The 19,065-nt window shown below is 35.9% G+C and overlaps 1 protein-coding gene, 2 long non-coding RNA genes and 7 other non-coding genes across 11 annotated transcripts; all 10 read right to left on the bottom strand.

The window, feature by feature from the left end:
• Positions 1-1,388: 1,388 nt before the first annotated feature.
• Positions 1,389-5,294, bottom strand: LOC140010179 (uncharacterized). Its single transcript, XR_011817442.1, has 3 exons — positions 3,569-5,294; positions 2,354-2,689; positions 1,389-2,104 (listed from the first exon to the last, which is right to left on the bottom strand). It is a non-coding gene; the product is annotated as an uncharacterized lncRNA (long non-coding RNA).
• A 2,125-nt stretch (positions 5,295-7,419) lies between these two features.
• LOC113698163 (protein S-acyltransferase 8-like) lies at positions 7,420-12,927 on the bottom strand. Of its 2 annotated transcripts, XM_027217871.2 has the most exons (5): positions 12,652-12,926; positions 10,543-10,728; positions 9,489-9,788; positions 8,886-9,116; positions 7,420-8,075 (listed from the first exon to the last, which is right to left on the bottom strand). In XM_027217871.2, the coding sequence occupies exons 1-5, from the start codon at positions 12,688-12,690 to the stop codon at positions 7,650-7,652; spliced, it is 1,182 nt and encodes a 393-aa protein (XP_027073672.1). In that variant the 5' UTR covers positions 12,691-12,926; the 3' UTR covers positions 7,420-7,649. The 2 variants fall into 2 exon arrangements, with proteins under 2 accessions (XP_027073672.1, XP_027073673.1); XM_027217872.2 differs by lacking the exon at positions 10,543-10,728 and having other exon boundaries at positions 12,652-12,927.
• A 1,657-nt stretch (positions 12,928-14,584) lies between these two features.
• LOC140010738 (uncharacterized) lies at positions 14,585-18,651 on the bottom strand. Its single transcript, XR_011817854.1, has 2 exons — positions 16,416-18,651; positions 14,585-15,047 (listed from the first exon to the last, which is right to left on the bottom strand). It is a non-coding gene; the product is annotated as an uncharacterized lncRNA (long non-coding RNA).
• LOC113700238 (small nucleolar RNA SNORD96 family) lies at positions 15,479-15,570 on the bottom strand. The gene has a single exon (XR_003450582.1). It is a non-coding gene; the product is annotated as a small nucleolar RNA SNORD96 family (small nucleolar RNA).
• Positions 16,001-16,105, bottom strand: LOC113700286 (small nucleolar RNA snoR99). Its single transcript, XR_003450628.1, has one exon. It is a non-coding gene; the product is annotated as a small nucleolar RNA snoR99 (small nucleolar RNA).
• LOC113700281 (small nucleolar RNA SNORD14) lies at positions 16,535-16,658 on the bottom strand. Its single transcript, XR_003450623.1, has one exon. It is a non-coding gene; the product is annotated as a small nucleolar RNA SNORD14 (small nucleolar RNA).
• LOC113700229 (small nucleolar RNA snoR99) lies at positions 16,814-16,914 on the bottom strand. The gene has a single exon (XR_003450574.1). It is a non-coding gene; the product is annotated as a small nucleolar RNA snoR99 (small nucleolar RNA).
• LOC113700269 (small nucleolar RNA SNORD14) lies at positions 17,289-17,412 on the bottom strand. Its single transcript, XR_003450612.1, has one exon. It is a non-coding gene; the product is annotated as a small nucleolar RNA SNORD14 (small nucleolar RNA).
• LOC113700235 (small nucleolar RNA SNORD14) lies at positions 17,558-17,687 on the bottom strand. Its single transcript, XR_003450579.1, has one exon. It is a non-coding gene; the product is annotated as a small nucleolar RNA SNORD14 (small nucleolar RNA).
• On the bottom strand, positions 17,738-17,839 carry LOC113700285 (small nucleolar RNA snoR99). The gene has a single exon (XR_003450627.1). It is a non-coding gene; the product is annotated as a small nucleolar RNA snoR99 (small nucleolar RNA).
• Positions 18,652-19,065: the final 414 nt, after the last annotated feature.

The raw sequence follows: 19,065 nt of genomic DNA, 5'->3' as shown, positions 1-19,065 counted from the left end.
TCCTCTATCATCCGCGAATATGTGTAGTCTGCAAAAATGTATGTGAATGAGTAAGATGGATGTAGACATCAAACGAGTAGAAAAATTAGCTGGAGTCCCTTCATATCGCAAAGCAGTCCCCACACACGCTAGTTGTCGTAAGAAGAATCTTCTATAAGATCACATAGTAGTACTGCTTTGTGCAATGGACAAAGTGTCAGTCCAATTTCTTAATATAATATAAGGATAGATTCTAACTTATACCAAGGACATGTGTAGCTCACCCCATGTTCCATTTGCAATAAAATAAGACAAATGCTTTTGGCACTTTGGGATCATTCCTATTTGGCATCCCGTGTGTGTGTTCATTCATGAACATTCTCAATTTCCTATTTGCAGTCCTAAAAGGGTAAAAGTTAAAGGTTTATATTGCCCCGTATCCTTATGTTAAACCGTCCATTGCAGTGGTTCCTAATGAAACACCAGATGCAACATTCATTGAAAGACCAAAAAATAAAAACTACTTGTAGTTATAAAAAGCATATTTAAATTGTACATAAGGAGTTCTTTAATTAAAAAGGTCATATTGAAAAATTTTAAAATATATTCATACAGGTGGTTCTTCGTAGTATTTTGTCATATACACATGAGAGCTGTTTTTTTCCAATTTTTTTCATAGAAGGCGCAACACTAACAAAATATGTGTGTGTCTTAAATCCTTAAATTAGTAATTTGAATTTACATTTAGGCAAATTGATAATTGGTGTTAAGTTTGATGTTAAAAATTAAGTGACGACGTAAACAAGAAGTTATAAGGTGTGTATTTGTATTGGGGGTTAAAAAGTTGATACCGATAATTCAGTAATTCCGGGAAGAAATAAAATTGGTAAAAAAAGACTTTGAATAATTAGTTATTTGCTGCCTTCTGTTGGAATTTGCCATTTTAAGTAGAAATCTTGAGTACTGTAGATTCTTATGCCAAGTCAGTTACCAGCAAATCAATTTTTTAGGAGGCCTACACATGAGGGCACATCCGCTTTACTTCTACAAGAGAAATGCATGTCACATTTCTTCTCGGATTCATCTAGTTTCCTGTCTATGTCCCAACGTTTCATTAGAAAACTCCAGTTCAAAATAGGATGAAAACATTTGGTATTTCATTGATTCACACATATAAGGCACCATGACATCCCTAGTTAATGGATCGAAAAATTTACTACAATAATATAACATAAGAAATGAACCACAACCAAGTGCCGAAGATCATTCCTATTTTATGGATCACTGTTGGACCAAACAAAGATGGAGCAAATGTCGAAGAAAGTACTAAAATTCACCCAAGCTAGTATTGTGCATCACAATTCTTGTAATTCATTCGTGGCTGGAAATTAAAGTAGCAATTAATCCAGTACTGGAAAAGAAGAAATCCAGATAGTTAATAGGAACTACTAAAATTCCGGAAAGTTAATAGATAAAATCCACATGCTCATTTCACAGAAATCTATTAAAATAGGAACTACTCTTGATCTGACTCCTTCTGTGGGGCAACCTCCAGAGAGTTAATCCAGTACTCCTGAAGATCGCGTGCCATAATCAGGAAAGTCTTACACCATTTGTCATCCTAAAGTTGTAAAAGTGCCGTGACTTTCCTCCCTTTGGACACGCCTTCGAACGACTCTACAACCTAATTTGCCATTGTAACATTATATTTCTCAGAGTCGTTGGAGCGACGATGCTTAATCTGCAGTTTCACTAAGGCTAGGTTGTTGAGCGAGTTGGCACACTTAACGAATGGATTGTCGGAACTTCTGCTTGACTTGCTCTGGTGAGGTCTGTGTGCTCATGTCGTAGGCCCTACGCTGGTCGATTCTCTCTTTCTTCCAACTTTATGAGCATAATCGTAGCTTTCGATATCTGGGTTACCAGTGAGCAATTCCTCGCTAAAATACGAACTTGATTGCCCTCCGAAATGAATAGTTGGAATATGTCGAGCCCCACGCGAAGATGGAGATGCAGAAGAAGTTGTCTAGCTTCCAGTGGCAGTTTTTCCTTCTAAGACCTCAGATAGTATCGAATATTTGTCGACGCATTGGTGGTATCTGAAGTTCCGATAATCTTCATTCTTCTGTCCAATTTGAAAACATAATCCTTCAAATCTCATACATCTCATATGTTAAAGTCAAGACTAAAAAGTGAGTAAACGAGTACCTATCCATCCTATTCTACCATAGCAGCCTACATATTTGCATTTAAAATATTACAAAGTCAAGTAACAAGTCACAAATCAACCCAACAGTTATGAATTAAGTATCATGGGAAGAAAATGAAAAAAATATTGTTGTCAATAACAATTATAAGTTGGATGAGTCATTACCATTTGCAGATTAGCCCACTGAGATTCATCGGTCAAGAAGTATCTCCTATTCTCGTCCCACCCAATTTCAGTTTCGCTCGAGAGTCGCAAATCTTTTAATTTGGCAAATGCACGTCAAATCCTCTTCAAACACGTATACTTCGAATGGTAGACAGTTCAACCATACTACTTTCCCCAGGCGGAATTAAGGTGGGCAGCCAATTTCATCCAATTTGTCTCGGTGGCGATGTTTGGATTCCACTTCCCACTTTTTTTCCACTCAACATATGTCATACAGAATTGCATCTCCATATTTTCATCCGAATGAGCTTTTGCGATGGTGTGGTCACAAGGCATCTACAGATTAAAGACCAAAGGAAGTGCATATCAGTTCTTAGTAGTGCATAACAAAAATTAAACTCTCCAACAATTGCAGCACAACACTAATATATATTGTGACTCATTACATGCTACACTATAAATGTAGCAGTTCCAAGTGAAGTAGTTTTTATATTTCATGCACTTATATAAGTATTGTCATAATTTCTGTTCAAATCTCCCCCTTTAATTAACAACAGTGGCATACAGTTCTAATCCAAACAAATGCAGCAACTGGAAAACACACCAAACGCAAAATCCATGTGGATGGCCCCATAACTTCCTCAGGCTTATATCTAATTATAGATTGGTATTTCTACTAATCTGGCTGAAACTAACAAAAAGCTGAGGCTTAGATGACAGCTAAATTCGAGTAATCTGGTCGAAGTAAACAAAATGCATAACTCATCATAACAGCAATACTTCAAGTAATCAGGCCAAACTCAAACTTGGACATATGCACTACTTCAAGTGATCTAACCGAAGGCAACAAAATGCCAAAGTATTGGTTGCAGAAAATTAAAAGTTCCAAGTGGTTGTAGCAGCTATCAAATAATAACATCTATAATTGCTGGACAATACGTCGGCAGAGGGGAACGAATCAGCCAAATTGGTGCTAATTTGAACTCTCGCATACCTCAAACTATCATGTGAATGGCAGACAAAGCACAAAAATCCAGTGAAGTAAACAGGTTTAGTTGGAGAATGATTAGCTATGTTCAACAAGTAGACCGAATAATGATCGTAAATGGATGTATGAAGATGCCTATACAGGGCCAAAGTTGAAGACAACATCATGAAAATGCAAAGCAAATACTTGTTTTTGCACATTAGATGACATAACAGCTATGGACTTACCTTGAAGTAGTTAATTAGGGATTCAATGTAGTCATTTGAGCTTGTGAATGAGTGGACGGAAGAAGTCTCGGATGCACGGGCGGGAGTTGGTGGACCTGACAATGATAGCCTGCGCTTGTTGGACATTTACTCTACGCCAGGGTGTGTTAAGAGGATGCAGCTCATGAGTATCACACACTCGAATGAAGTAGTTTAAAATAGGAAGGTTCCAAGTTATCTCCTATTCTCAATCTTCGTTACCGGATAGGGGAGGGAAATGGATGACCGCCTGGGGATCTTACCTATGGTATTTCTCTGTGAAAACACAAAGCATTTATTCGTTTTTGCTTTTTACCCAATTCTTCAAAAATTATCTCTAAAAGAGCATTACTATTGTGACTTCTAATTATTGAGAGCTCACCCCTAATTTCCTAAAAAAACAGGATACTTTTCAGCTGGTTTCCCTTATAAAATAAACCCCTGTCTCTCTCTCTCTCTCAATTCGTAATTATCTAGTCAGACTGTTAAGGCAAATCCACAACTGCAAAGCTGCACAATAACTGACAACCCAAGCATAAGGTATCAAACGTAGCTTTAGGAAACTGATTTTGAATCTCACATCTACATAACAAGTTTGTATTTTTCCTTCAACATACAGGAAATATAACATCACCGGAAAGGGAACAGTTAATGGACTTATTCTTGTATATCTTTTTGAAGCAACAGCAGGCATTCTGTTTATACTTTAGCTATAGGAGATAACAAGTTAATTAAAATTTCAGCATACTTAGCTATTTCAAAACTTCAGCATATAAACAACTTCAGCATACTTCATCATATTTCTAAACAACAGAAATTCTAATATCTTTTTCAAATAGCAGCTATACTTCAGCAAGCCTCAAATTCCGTTTATGGTATTTCTTTGAAATGTATACTGTCAAAAAATAGAAGATTTGCGACAATCAAGAATGAATCATCTAACGAGATAATTCAGTTCATCAGGCATTCACTTTGTGGCTAACGCTAATGCTGGCTTAACTCGATTTACAAATAAATATGAAATTTCATCATAACTCACAAATTCCGTGTGTATAGGTGCTTATATGCGGCAATTACACCCAACTCTAAAGGCAATTACACAGGCAACAACCCAAAATTCCAGACTGCGTCAAATTTAACTACAGGATACAGAATTAGGGCTGATGCATAGAGTGGGCAAATACGTGCGTGAAGCGGGATTAAAAAAAGACCCGCAACTAACCTGGTTCTCAAATTGGTTGCAAAATTGTTTCAGATGACACCTTTGAATTTGCTCTTTATAAGCTCCAGTTACGATGACTTGCTTTTTTTCGAACATTACCCGAACATAACTCTGGTAAATCACTTGGCACTCACACGTATACAAATCCCAGATCTGGTTGTCTATTTGTGCCTTTACTGGTGGCTTTTGCGGCACACTAATTAACGTCAGCCGGAATAGAATGGCTGGGCACCGTCGCTTTAGATGAAACTTTTTCTTGCTCGAAAGGGTATACGAATTGCAGTGGTGGCTGGAGTACGCGGAAGAAGCAAGGAAAGTAGCTTAGAGAATCCTCAACGCTTGATGGACTGTTCTTTTTTTCCTCAACGCTCTAGACAACAATGGATAGATTTTAGGCAAAAGGTTTCATGTGTCAGTACAGAGGCAATAAAGCTGTTGAGTGAGAATTAAACAAACAAGATAGGTCCTTCTACCACGTGAACCCTTACTCCAACACAAGTTTTGTCTGTTAATTTGGTGGGTATTTGAAAATATCTACTTGTCCGACCAAATGCAAAAAATGACGTGTCCAAACAAAGATTTAAAATTAAATTTTGCACGCTAAATTAAGCAAAATAAATTATGCAGTCCAAACGTACCCAATGATTCATTATACAATTCTTAGATACAATCAAGGTTTTACGGTCTAATAATGATGACGAGTATGACAATCGACCATTTCAAAATTTCTTTGATAGTAATAGTCATACATGGAACTTCTTGTACCATAATAAAATAGAATAGGTCAAAAAAATTGGCACATAATGAAAATAGCTCACACGTTGCTAATTGGAGCAAATGTTCCATGTCGATATTGGCCTAATTCTTGGCATAAAAAAATACACACACAGCGGAAGCAATTCTAACACATATAAAAACAATATATGGAAAGAGTACGAGAATAAACACACAAACAAGTAATCAATAATTTATTAATTCAAAATCCTAAAAAAAATATGACATTTTAAAAAGCGTAATGCCAACCACATTTTATTCTTAAAACATTTGTTTGGAAAGGTGATAGTACTGATTATTCATGTCAATGATGTGATTATCACGCGTGATGATGTTGAGAAAATTTCTAAGTTACAGGTCAAACTATCATTTGAATTCAACATGAAAAATTTGGCAGTTTAAAAACTTTTTATGCAAAGAAGTGGCAAGATCCAAATACGGCAATGAAAGTGTGTATTTGATCTATTGGCAAAAGTTGGATTGCTAGATTGTAAACGTGTTGACACCCTGATTATCCAGAACCATAGATTTGAAAAATATCGAAATTAAAAGCCAACTGATAGAGAAAGATATCAAAGATTAATCAATGAACTTATTTATCTTTCCCATACTCATCCTGATATAGCATATGTTATTAATGTTATCAGTCGATTCATGCATTCTTCTAGCAATTGGCATATGAAAGTTGTGATGCAGATCTTTCGATATTTAAAGGGTTCATCTGAGAAAGATTTTTTTATTTTCAAGAACAATCATCTCAGTATTGATGGTTACATTGATGCCGATTGTGCGGGACATATTGTCGATTGAAAATCGACTTGAGGATACTTCACCTTTATCGAGAACATTTTAGTTATTTAAATGAATAAGAGACAAAACGAGGAGGCATTTTCTAGTGTGAAGGTCAAGTTCAGAGGAATGACTAAGGATATGTGTGAACTTCTGTGACATAAGAGATTGATAACTGGTATCGGTCTTTCTCTAAAGTCAGAAATGAGTCTATTTTATGATAATAGAGTAGCTATCAATATCAATTATAATTTCATTGAATATAATCGCACCAAACACATTGAAGTGGATCGGAACATTATCAAACAAAATCTTGAATATAATGTAATGCGGTCCCATTCGTGAAATCTGAAAATCGATTAGCCAATTTACTCATAAAAGCTATGCTAGCTAAAAGTTTCTATAACTCACTTGATAAGTTGGGCATGTATGATATCTATGCGCCAAATTGAAGGAGAATATTGTAATGAGTTGTTAGTTATTGGATATTGAGGGGGAGTGTTGCGGTGAGTTATTACTTGTTGGATATTGGGTGTTGATTGATGTTGGCTGTTGAAATTGTTTTTGTTTTTGATGTATATCAAATTAATGATAGTTACTATTTTAAAGATAATCTAAATTCATTGTATTTTACACTATTGTTAGTCTATATATAGGTCTCGTACCATTGTAACATTGGTGAGTGAAATATAGAGAATAAATATTTCTGCCAAAACTCCCTTCTTCTTTACGATGTTAGGTTTTGCATTTTGTTTTCCTATACTAAACCAACATGGGCTGCGGCGTGTTTAGAATCATATTCTTTTTTCTTTTTTTTTTTGGTTGATATACTTTATAACAAGGTACTTTAAATTGATGATTGAGAGATTAATCTATCTTTTCAACTGGTAAAATCCCGATTAAAGAATGGCGACGGTGTTGTTATAACTCGAGCATTGGAAGTGTATGTCTTGTTCAAGGGGCAAAAACTTCTACAGGCAAAACCTGTCCAGTATCATTTAAATTTTAATCTATGAACCATCAGGTTTAGAAGCCTCAGAAAATTGGATGGCCAAGGTGCAAAAAGGGATGAATATGATGAATGATAAGACGATGAATGCTGTTTCGAATGAACATTTCAAGAGACTATAACCATCCTTTGTACATGTGACCGCATCAATATCCAAAAATCCCCCATCCAGCTTCATCCAACATATGCTGAAAATCATGCTTTCAAGGCTCAAAAGTCCATCAGAAGACAAGGACTTGGATTCGTAATCCTTTCTCATCCCCTGTTTTTCATCTTCTCTCATTCTTCCTACGCATGTTAGAGTGATGTCTATCAAATTTAGATGAGGAAACATGTGATTCTAACCCCAATGCATAGTCAACTTCAGAAAGTTGCTGAGGTTGGCTGTCAGTCGCTCTACTTCGAACATCAGTGACTTCTTCAGTATCAGGACATTGGGATATCTTCAAAAGATCATTACCCATCTCAAGATTATCTTCTACCTTCTCTCGTCTGCCCTCATCAGTATCGCCGACTAGCAATCCCTGGATTAAAGCACTGGGAGGCTTCGATGCCTCCTCAGTTTCATATGCACGAAAATTAATTCTTGAAGATTCATTTTTCGCGCAGAATACTTGGCCATAATTGTTTGCACAGCCGCGGTCATAAACATTGATCCTATTCTCTGCTTTATACCGAAACAACTCGTACGTGGTCTGCAGATATCATAGATTATCAGACAAAACTGAGAAGGTTATGTGGACAGAAAATAATGACAAAATAGCCAAGTTAAGCTTAATGGTCATACAGACATTGAAATTAGCTTCTACTCTCTTTTCACTTGGTCTGCTAACTTGTAGTGACATTCATGTTTGAGGCATTTCTATCTTCAACAATAGCATGACGTTAAATAATTGAATAAGATTTTCCACAACTTTTGAACCTTATCAAAGCATCCAGTTACTCGAGGAAAACATAAAATGAGAGAGAATATTAGATGTCGAGTTAAGATGCAAACTTTCCCACAGAAAAGCGACTCTGTAACATCTAATTTGGCAAGGCAAAGACATCCCATGATTGTACCCCAGTAAAAGAAAGAACTCAGAGTGAAACCAAATAAATTCTGTTTGAAACCAAATAAAAGAAAGAACACGGAGTGAAACCAAATAAAGAACTTGGGAATGCTATCATACATGAAGACAATAAACAACATTAAGGTGCAAAAGAGAGGCAATCTGAAGAAGCAGCTTTTGCATCAAGCAGGTGTAGACTAAAGATGAAATAGTCCAGCTTGATGCATTAAACTAACAGTAGAAAATAGGTTATATTTCCCAGGTCGAGACTTCAGAATCTTTATTGATTTCTTGTAATCAAATTGACCAAACTTGATTTTGATAATATCAAACTGATCCAAGATGGATAAAACTTTTTCTCAGGTTTTATATATAACAATAATTAGTTAATTACCATGGACCGTGCAACAAACAAATATGTAGTCATACAAAGAGAAGGAATACCCAATTCACCTGATTTGTGGCTATGAGATATAAATGGAAGCTTGTGAGGCCCCCAACAAACCAAAACAAGACAAAGCAATAGGCCATCAACACAACTGATGCCGGTGATTGTTTCACAGCCTCCCAAGCAGTGCCATTGCCATCCATGAGAAATTTCATGTACAAAGCTGACATTGAGAAGACAAAGATGCACAAAAGTGCCGAGGAAGATACGAAGAGAAAGAAGCAACGATAGTTGCGCTGTACCAGAAAAAATAGAAGTTCACTATCAGAAAACTTTTCAATTGCATAATCTGGGGAAAAAATTCCATCATTAATTTCACGTTTCACATCTACTACAAGCTTTATTTAATCTCCAACATAAGCAACAGATTTTCCCGGACTAAGACTTTATCCACTTCCTTACACCCCAATATTCTGTGGTGCTTCACCTTGCGTCCTGATACATTCCTCAGAAAAAGAATGCAACTAAACTAATAACAACCACAGTGCTAGTGGAGTTTTAATTTCAAGGCAAGATTAAGAAGACCATGCAACAATAGCTAAGGAGCAAATGCGAGAGGAACAATCAGAAAAAGGCATAGGGCAGAAAACTATGCAAGAACAACAAACCTTTCCAATACACTGTCCCACCCAAGGGCAATGATGATCAAATTTCTCCACGCAATTATCACACACCGAGCAATGAGAGCACCTTGGAGGACGATAAATCATGCATGTTTCACAATATTTGACTCTCACAGGCAGACCATTAACAAAGACCTCTTTGGTGCGAGGTAACTGCAAGCTTTGTCTCCCACCAACTTCAACAGAAGCAGAAGAATCATAGCCAGACAAATCCTCTAGAGGATGAGGGCTACGAGGCACAATGCCAGGATCACATGCTGAGGTTAAAAGTAGAAGCAGCAACACCTGTTACAACCACTAACAGCATTAACACAAAAGGACAAAGAATCAAACAACACCAAAACTTCAAGCTAAGCAAGAAAAAACTTCAAGCTTTGCAAGAAAAAACCATTACAAATAATTATCTCATCTTTTCCTTCATTTAGAATGTCCAATTCTTCTTTCCACCACTTTACTTTTCACTATTTTACCCCCAGGTCCCATTCTATGCGCATGTGCTTGTGTGTACATAGCAAGCATCCAATATGCAAGCACACACAAGATCAGAATGCGTTATGCATTTAAAGACCTTGGAAATATCATGGAATGTCACTCAATAAAGACATGTTAAGTTAACAATGCTGTAATCTCCATCTATGTCCTTTTTTCTTCTGTGTGTCTGTGTGTGTGTCTCTGTCTGTCTCAGCTACTGAGTGCTTGAGCAGGAAAAGTAAGCTAAAAACCATCATGTATAGAAAGGGAGCTGAAGCCACTTAAAATCTACAGCTGGAAATTAAAAAACTAGGACAGCTCAACTGAAACTTCTAACAGTGCATACTTGTTTAAATTTGGAACTGATAGTCTGTACAATCTCCATTTACCATATCAGGTTTCCACTGATTACCTCTTTCTAAGGTATCTTACAGAAAGGAACGGATAGGAGTAAAAGCTGAACTCTTGAAGAGTTCAAACATCCAGTGAGAGAAAAAGAATGGAACAGCACATCTAACTGTAGTGAAAATAATGAAATGCAATGCAAAATGAGATAAATAGAACTGACATAGACAGTGAATACAACTGCCGCCACAAACACTGCATATCCTGCATTCTCTGTTGGAAATTCATGAATGAGATTCCTTGCTACAAATGCACAGAAAATCACAACAGGGACAAGAATAAGCAATAAGGTGACAATCAATGAGCTAGCATCTGGCCCAAATACCAGCCTCCCATTGAGTAAGAATTTCTGCACCACAAACAAAAAAAAAAAAGAAATCTTGAATTTAAGACGTAAAATTGATCAATCTGCTGTAAATTTAATTTGGATATATATGATAGCAAAGAAAGAAAGAATAATGTTAGAATCTTTGTTTATTCAACAATTCTATCTGTCAGTTACTAGAAATAAAAAGGTAACAACCTCATTGTCCTTTGTTGTTTTTTGTATTCCTTTCTCTTTTCTCTAACCAAGCAAAATTGGAGAAAAAAGAGTCGCCAATGAGTAGCTTGGACAAAGCTTGGTTGAATTGATTCTTCCTTTTCTTGGTTGGTGAATTTGGTACACCTGAATACGTTCTGTTTCATTTTCGTTTTCTTTTTGACAGCTTATAAAGAGGCATTACCCAAAAGAATCCAACCATTCCTTGGTAAGTAAACCAAGGAACAATTCTATAAGCTCAACTATGTCATTCTGGGCTTTGTCAATTTGGCTTGACAGCATTCCAACTAGTAGCCTTAAACGCATATAATTAAACTATATTTCAAGACAACAGTTCATCAATAAATAAGGTGATCCAGATCTCAATAATACCCTTAAAGAGACACATAATGCAAATACATATGTCTATGATGTTCCAAAGCATGTCTTAAAGGAATGGAAATCAGAGAGGGTAGAAAAACATAGATTCACTGTCAATGGAAAACAGAAATGGAAAATAGTAGCCACAACTGGGGAAGAAAAAGAAAAAGACAGTAGTTTTCCACCCCAGCTGCATGCACACTATAAGGCAAAGAGTGAAAGAGACCTTAGCCAACTTATCCACCTTGATTTAACTTAAGAAGCAAATAGATGGACAAAAAGGGTTAAAACAAATTAAAAAACAAAGGAACAATCTAGAAAGAGAGAGACAATCCAGCAACAAGAGGTTTTTAGGAAGAAAAATCAATTACTCAGCTAAAACTTTGCTGAGTCACTGCAACTAAATTCTTAATAAGCAGTTGGCAGTACAGTTGAAATTGAACCTACATAATGTTTTTTCAAAGATTTTGAGATAAAACAACACATTGAGGCTTGTGATATCTCCTTATTTATTCAGAAAGAATCAAGATATGCAATTCAGATTTTCCAGTTCCCGAAACAAGAAGCATTCCATCCTTTGCATCAGAGAGCCCTTTCTGTGAATCAGTCTTTTCCTCTAGCTTCTTAGCTAGTATGCCCTTGCCCTCTTGTTAAGTGGTTGAGGAAAAAGCACCTACTTTGTATAACAAAAACCTTAACCTTTCTGCTTCATAAACAAATGATCTTCTCAATCAAATTCTAGAATAGACCCCTTCATCCATAAGTTACCCCTCTCCTATTGAAACCCAATGAACAGACAAACGATGAAAATTTCCGATACCATAAATTGATTATGTACTCCCTATCTTCGAGATCTCTGATTTTGATCCCTATTTGAGTGACATATCACCTTTTGATCCTTAAAGGTACACTACAATGAGAACTAATCCCTAACTTAATTTCATTCACGTAGTAACTCAACTGAAGAAAAGCCTCTCCCAGCTTTTCAACCTGCTGCAAATAAATCTTATCTTTCATTTAACCATATGAAGCCTAATCCTAATTTAAAGCAAAATTCAGATAACATTAGCTAGATCATTCATCTCTTTGAGCAGCAAACTGTACTAGCATAAAAGAATGGACTTCACGCAAAAAACAAAAACAGACGTTCACTCTTAACTCCAAATTACAAAAACTAAAAGCTACTTAGAAACAAACAAAAATTCACCAATAAATCGACCAAAAAATCGACCAAAAAATCAAAACCTCAAAAATAGCACAACCCCAGATCATATTTTGGTGATTTAATCACAACGCATATAAGCAAATGACAATCACATTATATTAAAAACATCAAAATTAAAAAAAAAACAAAAATTTTATATTACTTACGTTTCTTCCTTTCCAAACCTTGTACACTGGCTGGGCCATGAGGAATGAATTTGTTTGACAACTGTTTACTCCAGAAGGAGAATGCTTAGCTTTATTTAGGATATGGGAATTCGGTTGTTTTGGCTTTTTGGTTTTGCTGACCTTATTCTTGCATGAAAATTCGCGTCAGGATGGCGGAATGTGGGTTCAAGTGCTGTGGATTTCATGATGGCTATTGGTCTTGCTCTTGCATGCTCCGTATTTGTGTCATCGAGTGGCTTTTCTTTTCTTTGCTCACTTTTGCTTTTGCTTTATTTATTATTTTTTTTCTTTCACATTTATGGGGTCAAAAGAAGAACATCATTTCTTCAATTTGAAGGTTGTTCGCCGTAGCAATGATACGCTCTGAAAATTCAAAAGTAAGGATTTTTTTTTAACCTTTAAAACTTTATTCATTTTTCTTACTAATCATCTAAACTGTTTTTTTTTTCTATTGAATTCTCATATATAGGATTGAATGAGTTCATATTGATAGAATTAGGATTTGAGACAGGAAGGAGAAATCGTTCGAATCAATTTTATGTATATTGTACAAGATGTAACTCAACTGCATACGATGTAATTCACTCAAAACGTGTAATGATAGAATAAAATTTTGTGAATCTCACATTTGATGTAAAAAAAATGATAGGGCTAAAAGATCTTACTCTCTCTCTCTCTCTAATGTGGGGAAATTTTATGATCCAAAGAAGACATGATTTATTCAGAAAGAATTGCTCTTTCTATAGTTTATTGGGATTTAACACAAATTCTACACATGAAATGAGAATTCAGATGCCTAATTGATCTAAAATTGGTTATTACCACATTTTTTTTCCAAGTGGTAAATTAAATAGCCAAAAATGAGTTGAGATGAAAAATTCAACACATTACTGACATTGAAAAGTGTTTTTTTAAACCATTTTCTTTTTGTACTCGGTATTAAATAAATTACAGCTTCCTCTTCATTTTGTTGAAATTGACAATAAAGACTTTTTTGATATTGCTACAGGTTCTCAAAAAAAAATTTATACAGTACCATTAATCAATTACGTAGCATTCACTTGACGTTTCCAAAATTATCCATATCTAGCTAATTCTTTCATATGCTTTCATAGCTAATTCTGTCATAATTATCCATATGATTTCCAAAAAACTCTCTTGTTTCTTGCAAGTAGCCACTTCTTCCCTTCGCATAAATTCTCTATGGTACACTTTTTGGACTTTTTTGAATCATTATTTTTTTTGCATATGGTATCCAATTTCTGTTATGACATGCAAATTTGGATGAAAAAAGAAATAAGTTGCCATGATGTAATTGCTCAAATTATCCAGCAAAAATTGAAAGCTATTATTAATTGGCCAAAGCGAGATTTCTCCAAAAACAAATTATATATTAATGGGCTTCCATTGTTGACGATTATGAAAACTAACCCATCACAAGTGAACATAAAAGTTTTAAAGCATACATATCCAATACAGGAGAGGGAAAAAGGACAGAAGAACCAGGAATTGTTCCATCCCTGAGTGGTCAACAAAGCATAATGTCAAGAAGGATTGCTGACCAAGCAAAGGGTTGGATCTTCATGTAAGGGACTCCTTTTATTCCCTCGAGCAATTTGATTTCACGCTCAAGGGCAAGACATTCACAAGTCCCTGAAACAGCTCAATTAGCCACCTCAAGCTTCTTGCGAGCATATTGAGCTTCAATAGAACAAATCTCTGGACGAATATATAACCATCGGAAAATGAAACAGTATAACCAGTACTCAGGGTCCCTTCCATTATGTGTACTACATCTTTGTCGAATCCTCTAATTGACTACGAAAAAAATAATTGATCTATAATGGAAATGCTCTTAATGTGATCAATACGACCAGGAGAAGAAAACAAAATACAGCACAATGCATAGAAAGATCCGGGCAAATTTGGTACCACTATTACTCTGTCAAACTCAAAATTAAATCAACACAGTACATCAAAGTTGATTCGATACTGCGATTTACAGATACAATCCTGACACATTATGCATCCATTAAACCTTAAACCTTCTAACTGGTAGGAACAGCCTGAAGGACATCCACTCGCCCCTTGACAGTATCTATCGATACTTTCATTTCAAAGTCAGAAGAAATAAGGAATCATTCAATTTCTTGGATGATAGAATATATATTTGGCAGAAATATTTTCTAAGATCTATTGGGCCTTGATCGCTTGCTATAATGACACCAATAGTACTATATCTAAATTGATGTAATACACGCTTGTAGCTTTTGTGTGGGTCGGTTCTCCAGATGATTTACTTGAACCTGTCAAATCATCAGGTGAATGGGGGCAAAACAATAAACTAAAATATCCTTCACAGCAAAATCAAAGACCTGCAATTCGAAATCATAGAATTATCACAAACTGAAAGCAGAACCCATATTCAGCACATTGAATGAACAGTATTAATCCATGTACATTTTCATAATTTACATATGAGATATCAGCCACTACAGGATAGCCTCTTCTAGGTTAAATTGAGAAAGAGGCCTGAAAGAAAAGGTGGCCAAACTAAATTTAGCTTATGATTATGTTAAGTGCTGTTGTGCAAAAACTAAACAGCACCGGACCGTCCATAAGCACTGAATTAGCTGTAGTGGAATCACTATAGGTATAGAAAAATATTTGATCTTAAATTCTTTACTAACCAACAAACTTTTGCAACAAAGTTTTCAAAGCAAAAATGGTCAGGCCGTTGAGATAATGGGATAATCTAATCAAATACGTGAATTAAAATACTTAAGTGGGCTATCAATAAGATAGAATGCCTCAGAATTGCAGAATGACAGCAAGGCTATGAACAAGCCATTCAGTCCCGAAAGATGGTATTTTTGGTATAGATCTCATCATAGGCATATTTTCTGTTTGAACTTTGATAAACCTGTAATAAATGTGTCGGTGTGTGTGTGTGTGTTGAATGTATTTCTCATGGCCAATCCCAAGAGGTCATAGCAGAGACTCTGCTGCACAAGGCGATAGGATATGAGATCGCAACTCATCACAGTGGGATTCTTCATTAGAAGCCTCAACCACAAAAACAAGTGCTTTATGTCTGACGATTATTGAAAAACTCGTGGGTTTTACAAGCACAACAGCAGCTCGCCCCAATACAAAGAATCGTCATTAAAGAGCCACTATCAAATAAACATCAGGAAGCAAACAGAACTCGCTTTTCCCATTTCTCGTTTATAAGTTTTCAAAGTTCTCAACAGCATTAAATCCCTAACAACAATTAGAAAAAAGAATAGTACCAAGCAACAAAAAAGTACAACACCAAGAAGGAAAATTTTGTTTCATCCCCGTATAATCAGCAAAACATATACCAGCAATGCAGATTAAGTATAGGATGAATGATGATTGGATGTAAGGGACTTGTTCATCCCAAAAGCAACCCAGATACATGCCAAAGGGGCAGACGTTGGAAGTCCCAGATAACAGTTCTTCCATGTTTCATAGTCCTAAACACGCAAAGGTTGCAATTTCATAGGCAACTAATTCATCCTATCTTGAAACACTAATTCAGAGGACCAAAATTAATGAAAGTACAAAGTAAAAATTATCTATCCTATCCACTGACACACTGTAAGTGGGCCTCTCTTCAACCAACTTGCTCGCGTGAAGCAAAAAAATCTCTCAAGGACTTGTACATCAATATTTAAGGAAGAGAAGACAGGCAAGCAAAAACACAACAGATAAATTACCTAATCAGATAAAACCATGCAATGTTCCATCTATCAAGTAACTGCAGGGCAAAAAGAATAAATCAAATAAAAGAACACACAAAATTAAACAAGATCAATTCAAAGCAATAGTAGGAGATGGCTTCAGACATCCAAGGAAGGATAGAAGCAGCATAAGCTCTCAAGCCCGGCAAAGGCGAAAGCTCTTAGGCGGCCACTGCGAATGTTTTGAGAAACAAGCCTTTGCATTTGTCATCATGAACCAAAAATTAATAACTGCAACAATACAAAAGTATGCTAACTAGATGAAAAAATAAAAATTGGGACGAGGCATCAAGAAACAACTAATGAAACATAACACAAAGATGGTGACCAAACATATCATGCGAGAAACACAGTCACATTCCAAGAGCTAAAAAAATTGTTCCATCACTGCATAATCAGTGAAACATCAAAAGAAGTGCAGATTAAGTATAGGATGAATAATTGTATATAATGGACTTGTTCATCCCAAAAGCAACCCAAATTGATGCAAAAGGGGCAGACATCAAAAGTCCCAAAATCCAAAGCCCCTACAAGAATGTAACCAATTTAGTAGTTGATAGCTACTGCAAACTCACACCCATGTCCTAAATGCAACTTCATAATCAATTAAAATTCACTGTCGTTGCTAACAGAGGGACATAATTCTACAACACAATTCTCGGTGTTAGCTCAACAATGGTTGAAACAAGCATCACTACAAATTTAAAACTGCAACATGGTCCAAATAAAGACCTTAAAGCCTAATTGGCAACTGACAAGCCCAAAGTAATCTTCTAACCTTCTCCAACAGAAGGTGTACATCTTGAACATACCACAGCACAAAAAACACACTGAATGATAATAAATAAATGTTTCAGACATCCAAGGAAGGATAAAAGCAGCATAAGCTCTCAAGCCTGGCGAAGACGAAAGCTCTTAGGCGGCCACTGCGAATGTTTTGAGAAACAAGCCTTTGGATTTGTCATCATAAACCAAATGTTATAACTCATACAACTGAAACTCAAATCATTGATCCTATCCTAAACCAGAAACAAGAACAGACTTCAAAACTTAAACCAAGGAACAGAAAAGAAAAAAAAAAGCCAAGAATTAGAAAAGAAAGAACGAAGAAAGAGTAAACGCTCAGACATCCAAGGAAGGATAGAAGCAGCACAAGCTCTCAAGCCCGGCGAAGGCGAAGGCGAAAGCTCTTAGGCGGCCACTGCGAATGTTTTGAGAAACAAGCCTTAGATTTTGTCATCACTGCTAATTTCCAATTTAGCAAAACATATCCAAAACAAAAACAGAACCAATAGTTTTGGTATTCCATCCTTGAATGACCAGCAAAACATATGGTATTGCTGACAAAGTGATTGGATGGATGAAATTGCATATCAGGAACTTCTAAATCCCTGAAGCAATAATTCAATCCAATGCTAAAGGGCCAACGTTAATAGTCCCTCCTAAATTTATAAACATACATGCCTGTAGCATTTATCCTTACACGTTAAAGTTTTTTGAAAAAAAGTAGTAATAATGGAGGTATGGAGGGGGTGCCTCAGATAGAAATTAGAATAAAAAGGCAGCATAAGCTTTCAAGCCTGGCGTAGGCGAAAGCTCTCGAGCCTTTTTGTGTCATCTTAGACACCTAGAAATTTTATAAATAACGAGAAATTCGTGCAAAAAATCTAATAAAAAACAATGAAATCGGAATAGCAGAATACAATCAAAGTTTTCAACTTTTCAATCACAAAGCATCAGAAACTAAAAAACTCAAGCTACCAGAGTAGAATTAGACCCAGATCCAACCACTAATGAGACCAAAAAAAAAAATCTCGCAAGTGAATTGGAGATGCTGATTCCGCGGAGTAAAATTAGCAAAAACACCATCAAAATTTTCAACCTTTCAACGGAAAAACTAAAAAACCAACGAACAAAATGATCAAGCTACCGGAGTAGAATTCAATCCAGAACCAGAAATCATCAGAAAAGAACGAGCTCAGAAATGAATCGGAAGTAATTCTGCGGCGGACTTGGGGAGAACTACCAATGAAGGCAACAACAGGGTTTTGGGAGAGTTATATAGAAGAAAAGGAGTCTAGGGTTTATATTGGTTCCGGGATGGGTTTAGGGTTTTACGGAAAATGGACGGCTGAGATATGGATTACAGTTCCCGAACAATCTAGACTCTTCAGGGTCTCTGATTGGGCCCAAAGTGAATTCTGTTGATGTGGTTGGGTTTTAAACTTCTTGTTGTAGCCCTCCTCCCAAGGGCCCAAATTATTTCATGAGGACCAAAATATTTCCTAGGGTACTTTGATAATTATTGTCAGTACAGGTACCTATATATTTCGATAATTACACTTACCTCCACTGGTACTGCAAAATAAATCAAGAACACAAAAAAAAGAAATTTGAATCAATATTATTATATGGTGATTGTTAATATTATTAATTACAAAAAATTTTAGATTTAGGCCATTGGCTTATTGAGGCATTGCTAAAGGAGAAGACTTACAGGGGGTAGAAAAAGAGAGAGAAAGAGAGTAGATGATATAGTTTTTCAAATAACAAATAGGTATTTTAGGACATTGAGGGAAGAAAATTCATTTAACTGAATTTTATGGGTGTCTTTTGTTATTAGAAT

Source organism: Coffea arabica, chromosome 7c, assembly GCF_036785885.1.
Source record: "Coffea arabica cultivar ET-39 chromosome 7c, Coffea Arabica ET-39 HiFi, whole genome shotgun sequence".
Lineage (NCBI taxonomy): Eukaryota > Viridiplantae > Streptophyta > Magnoliopsida > Gentianales > Rubiaceae > Coffea > Coffea arabica.
This window is presented reverse-complemented; position numbering and strand designations above follow the sequence as displayed.

Excerpts from the sequence above, each read along its gene's own strand:
- LOC113698163 (XM_027217871.2), bottom strand. The coding sequence starts at position 12,690 with ATGGCCCAGCCAGTGTACAAGGTTTGGAAAGGAAGAAAC. Across the intron at positions 9,117-9,488 it reads TGGGACAGTGTATTGGAAAG|CGCAACTATCGTTGCTTCTT; the intron begins GTTTGTTGTTCT and ends TTTCTGGTACAG. Across the intron at positions 8,076-8,885 it reads ATCTCATAGCCACAAATCAG|ACCACGTACGAGTTGTTTCG; the intron begins GTGAATTGGGTA and ends TGATATCTGCAG.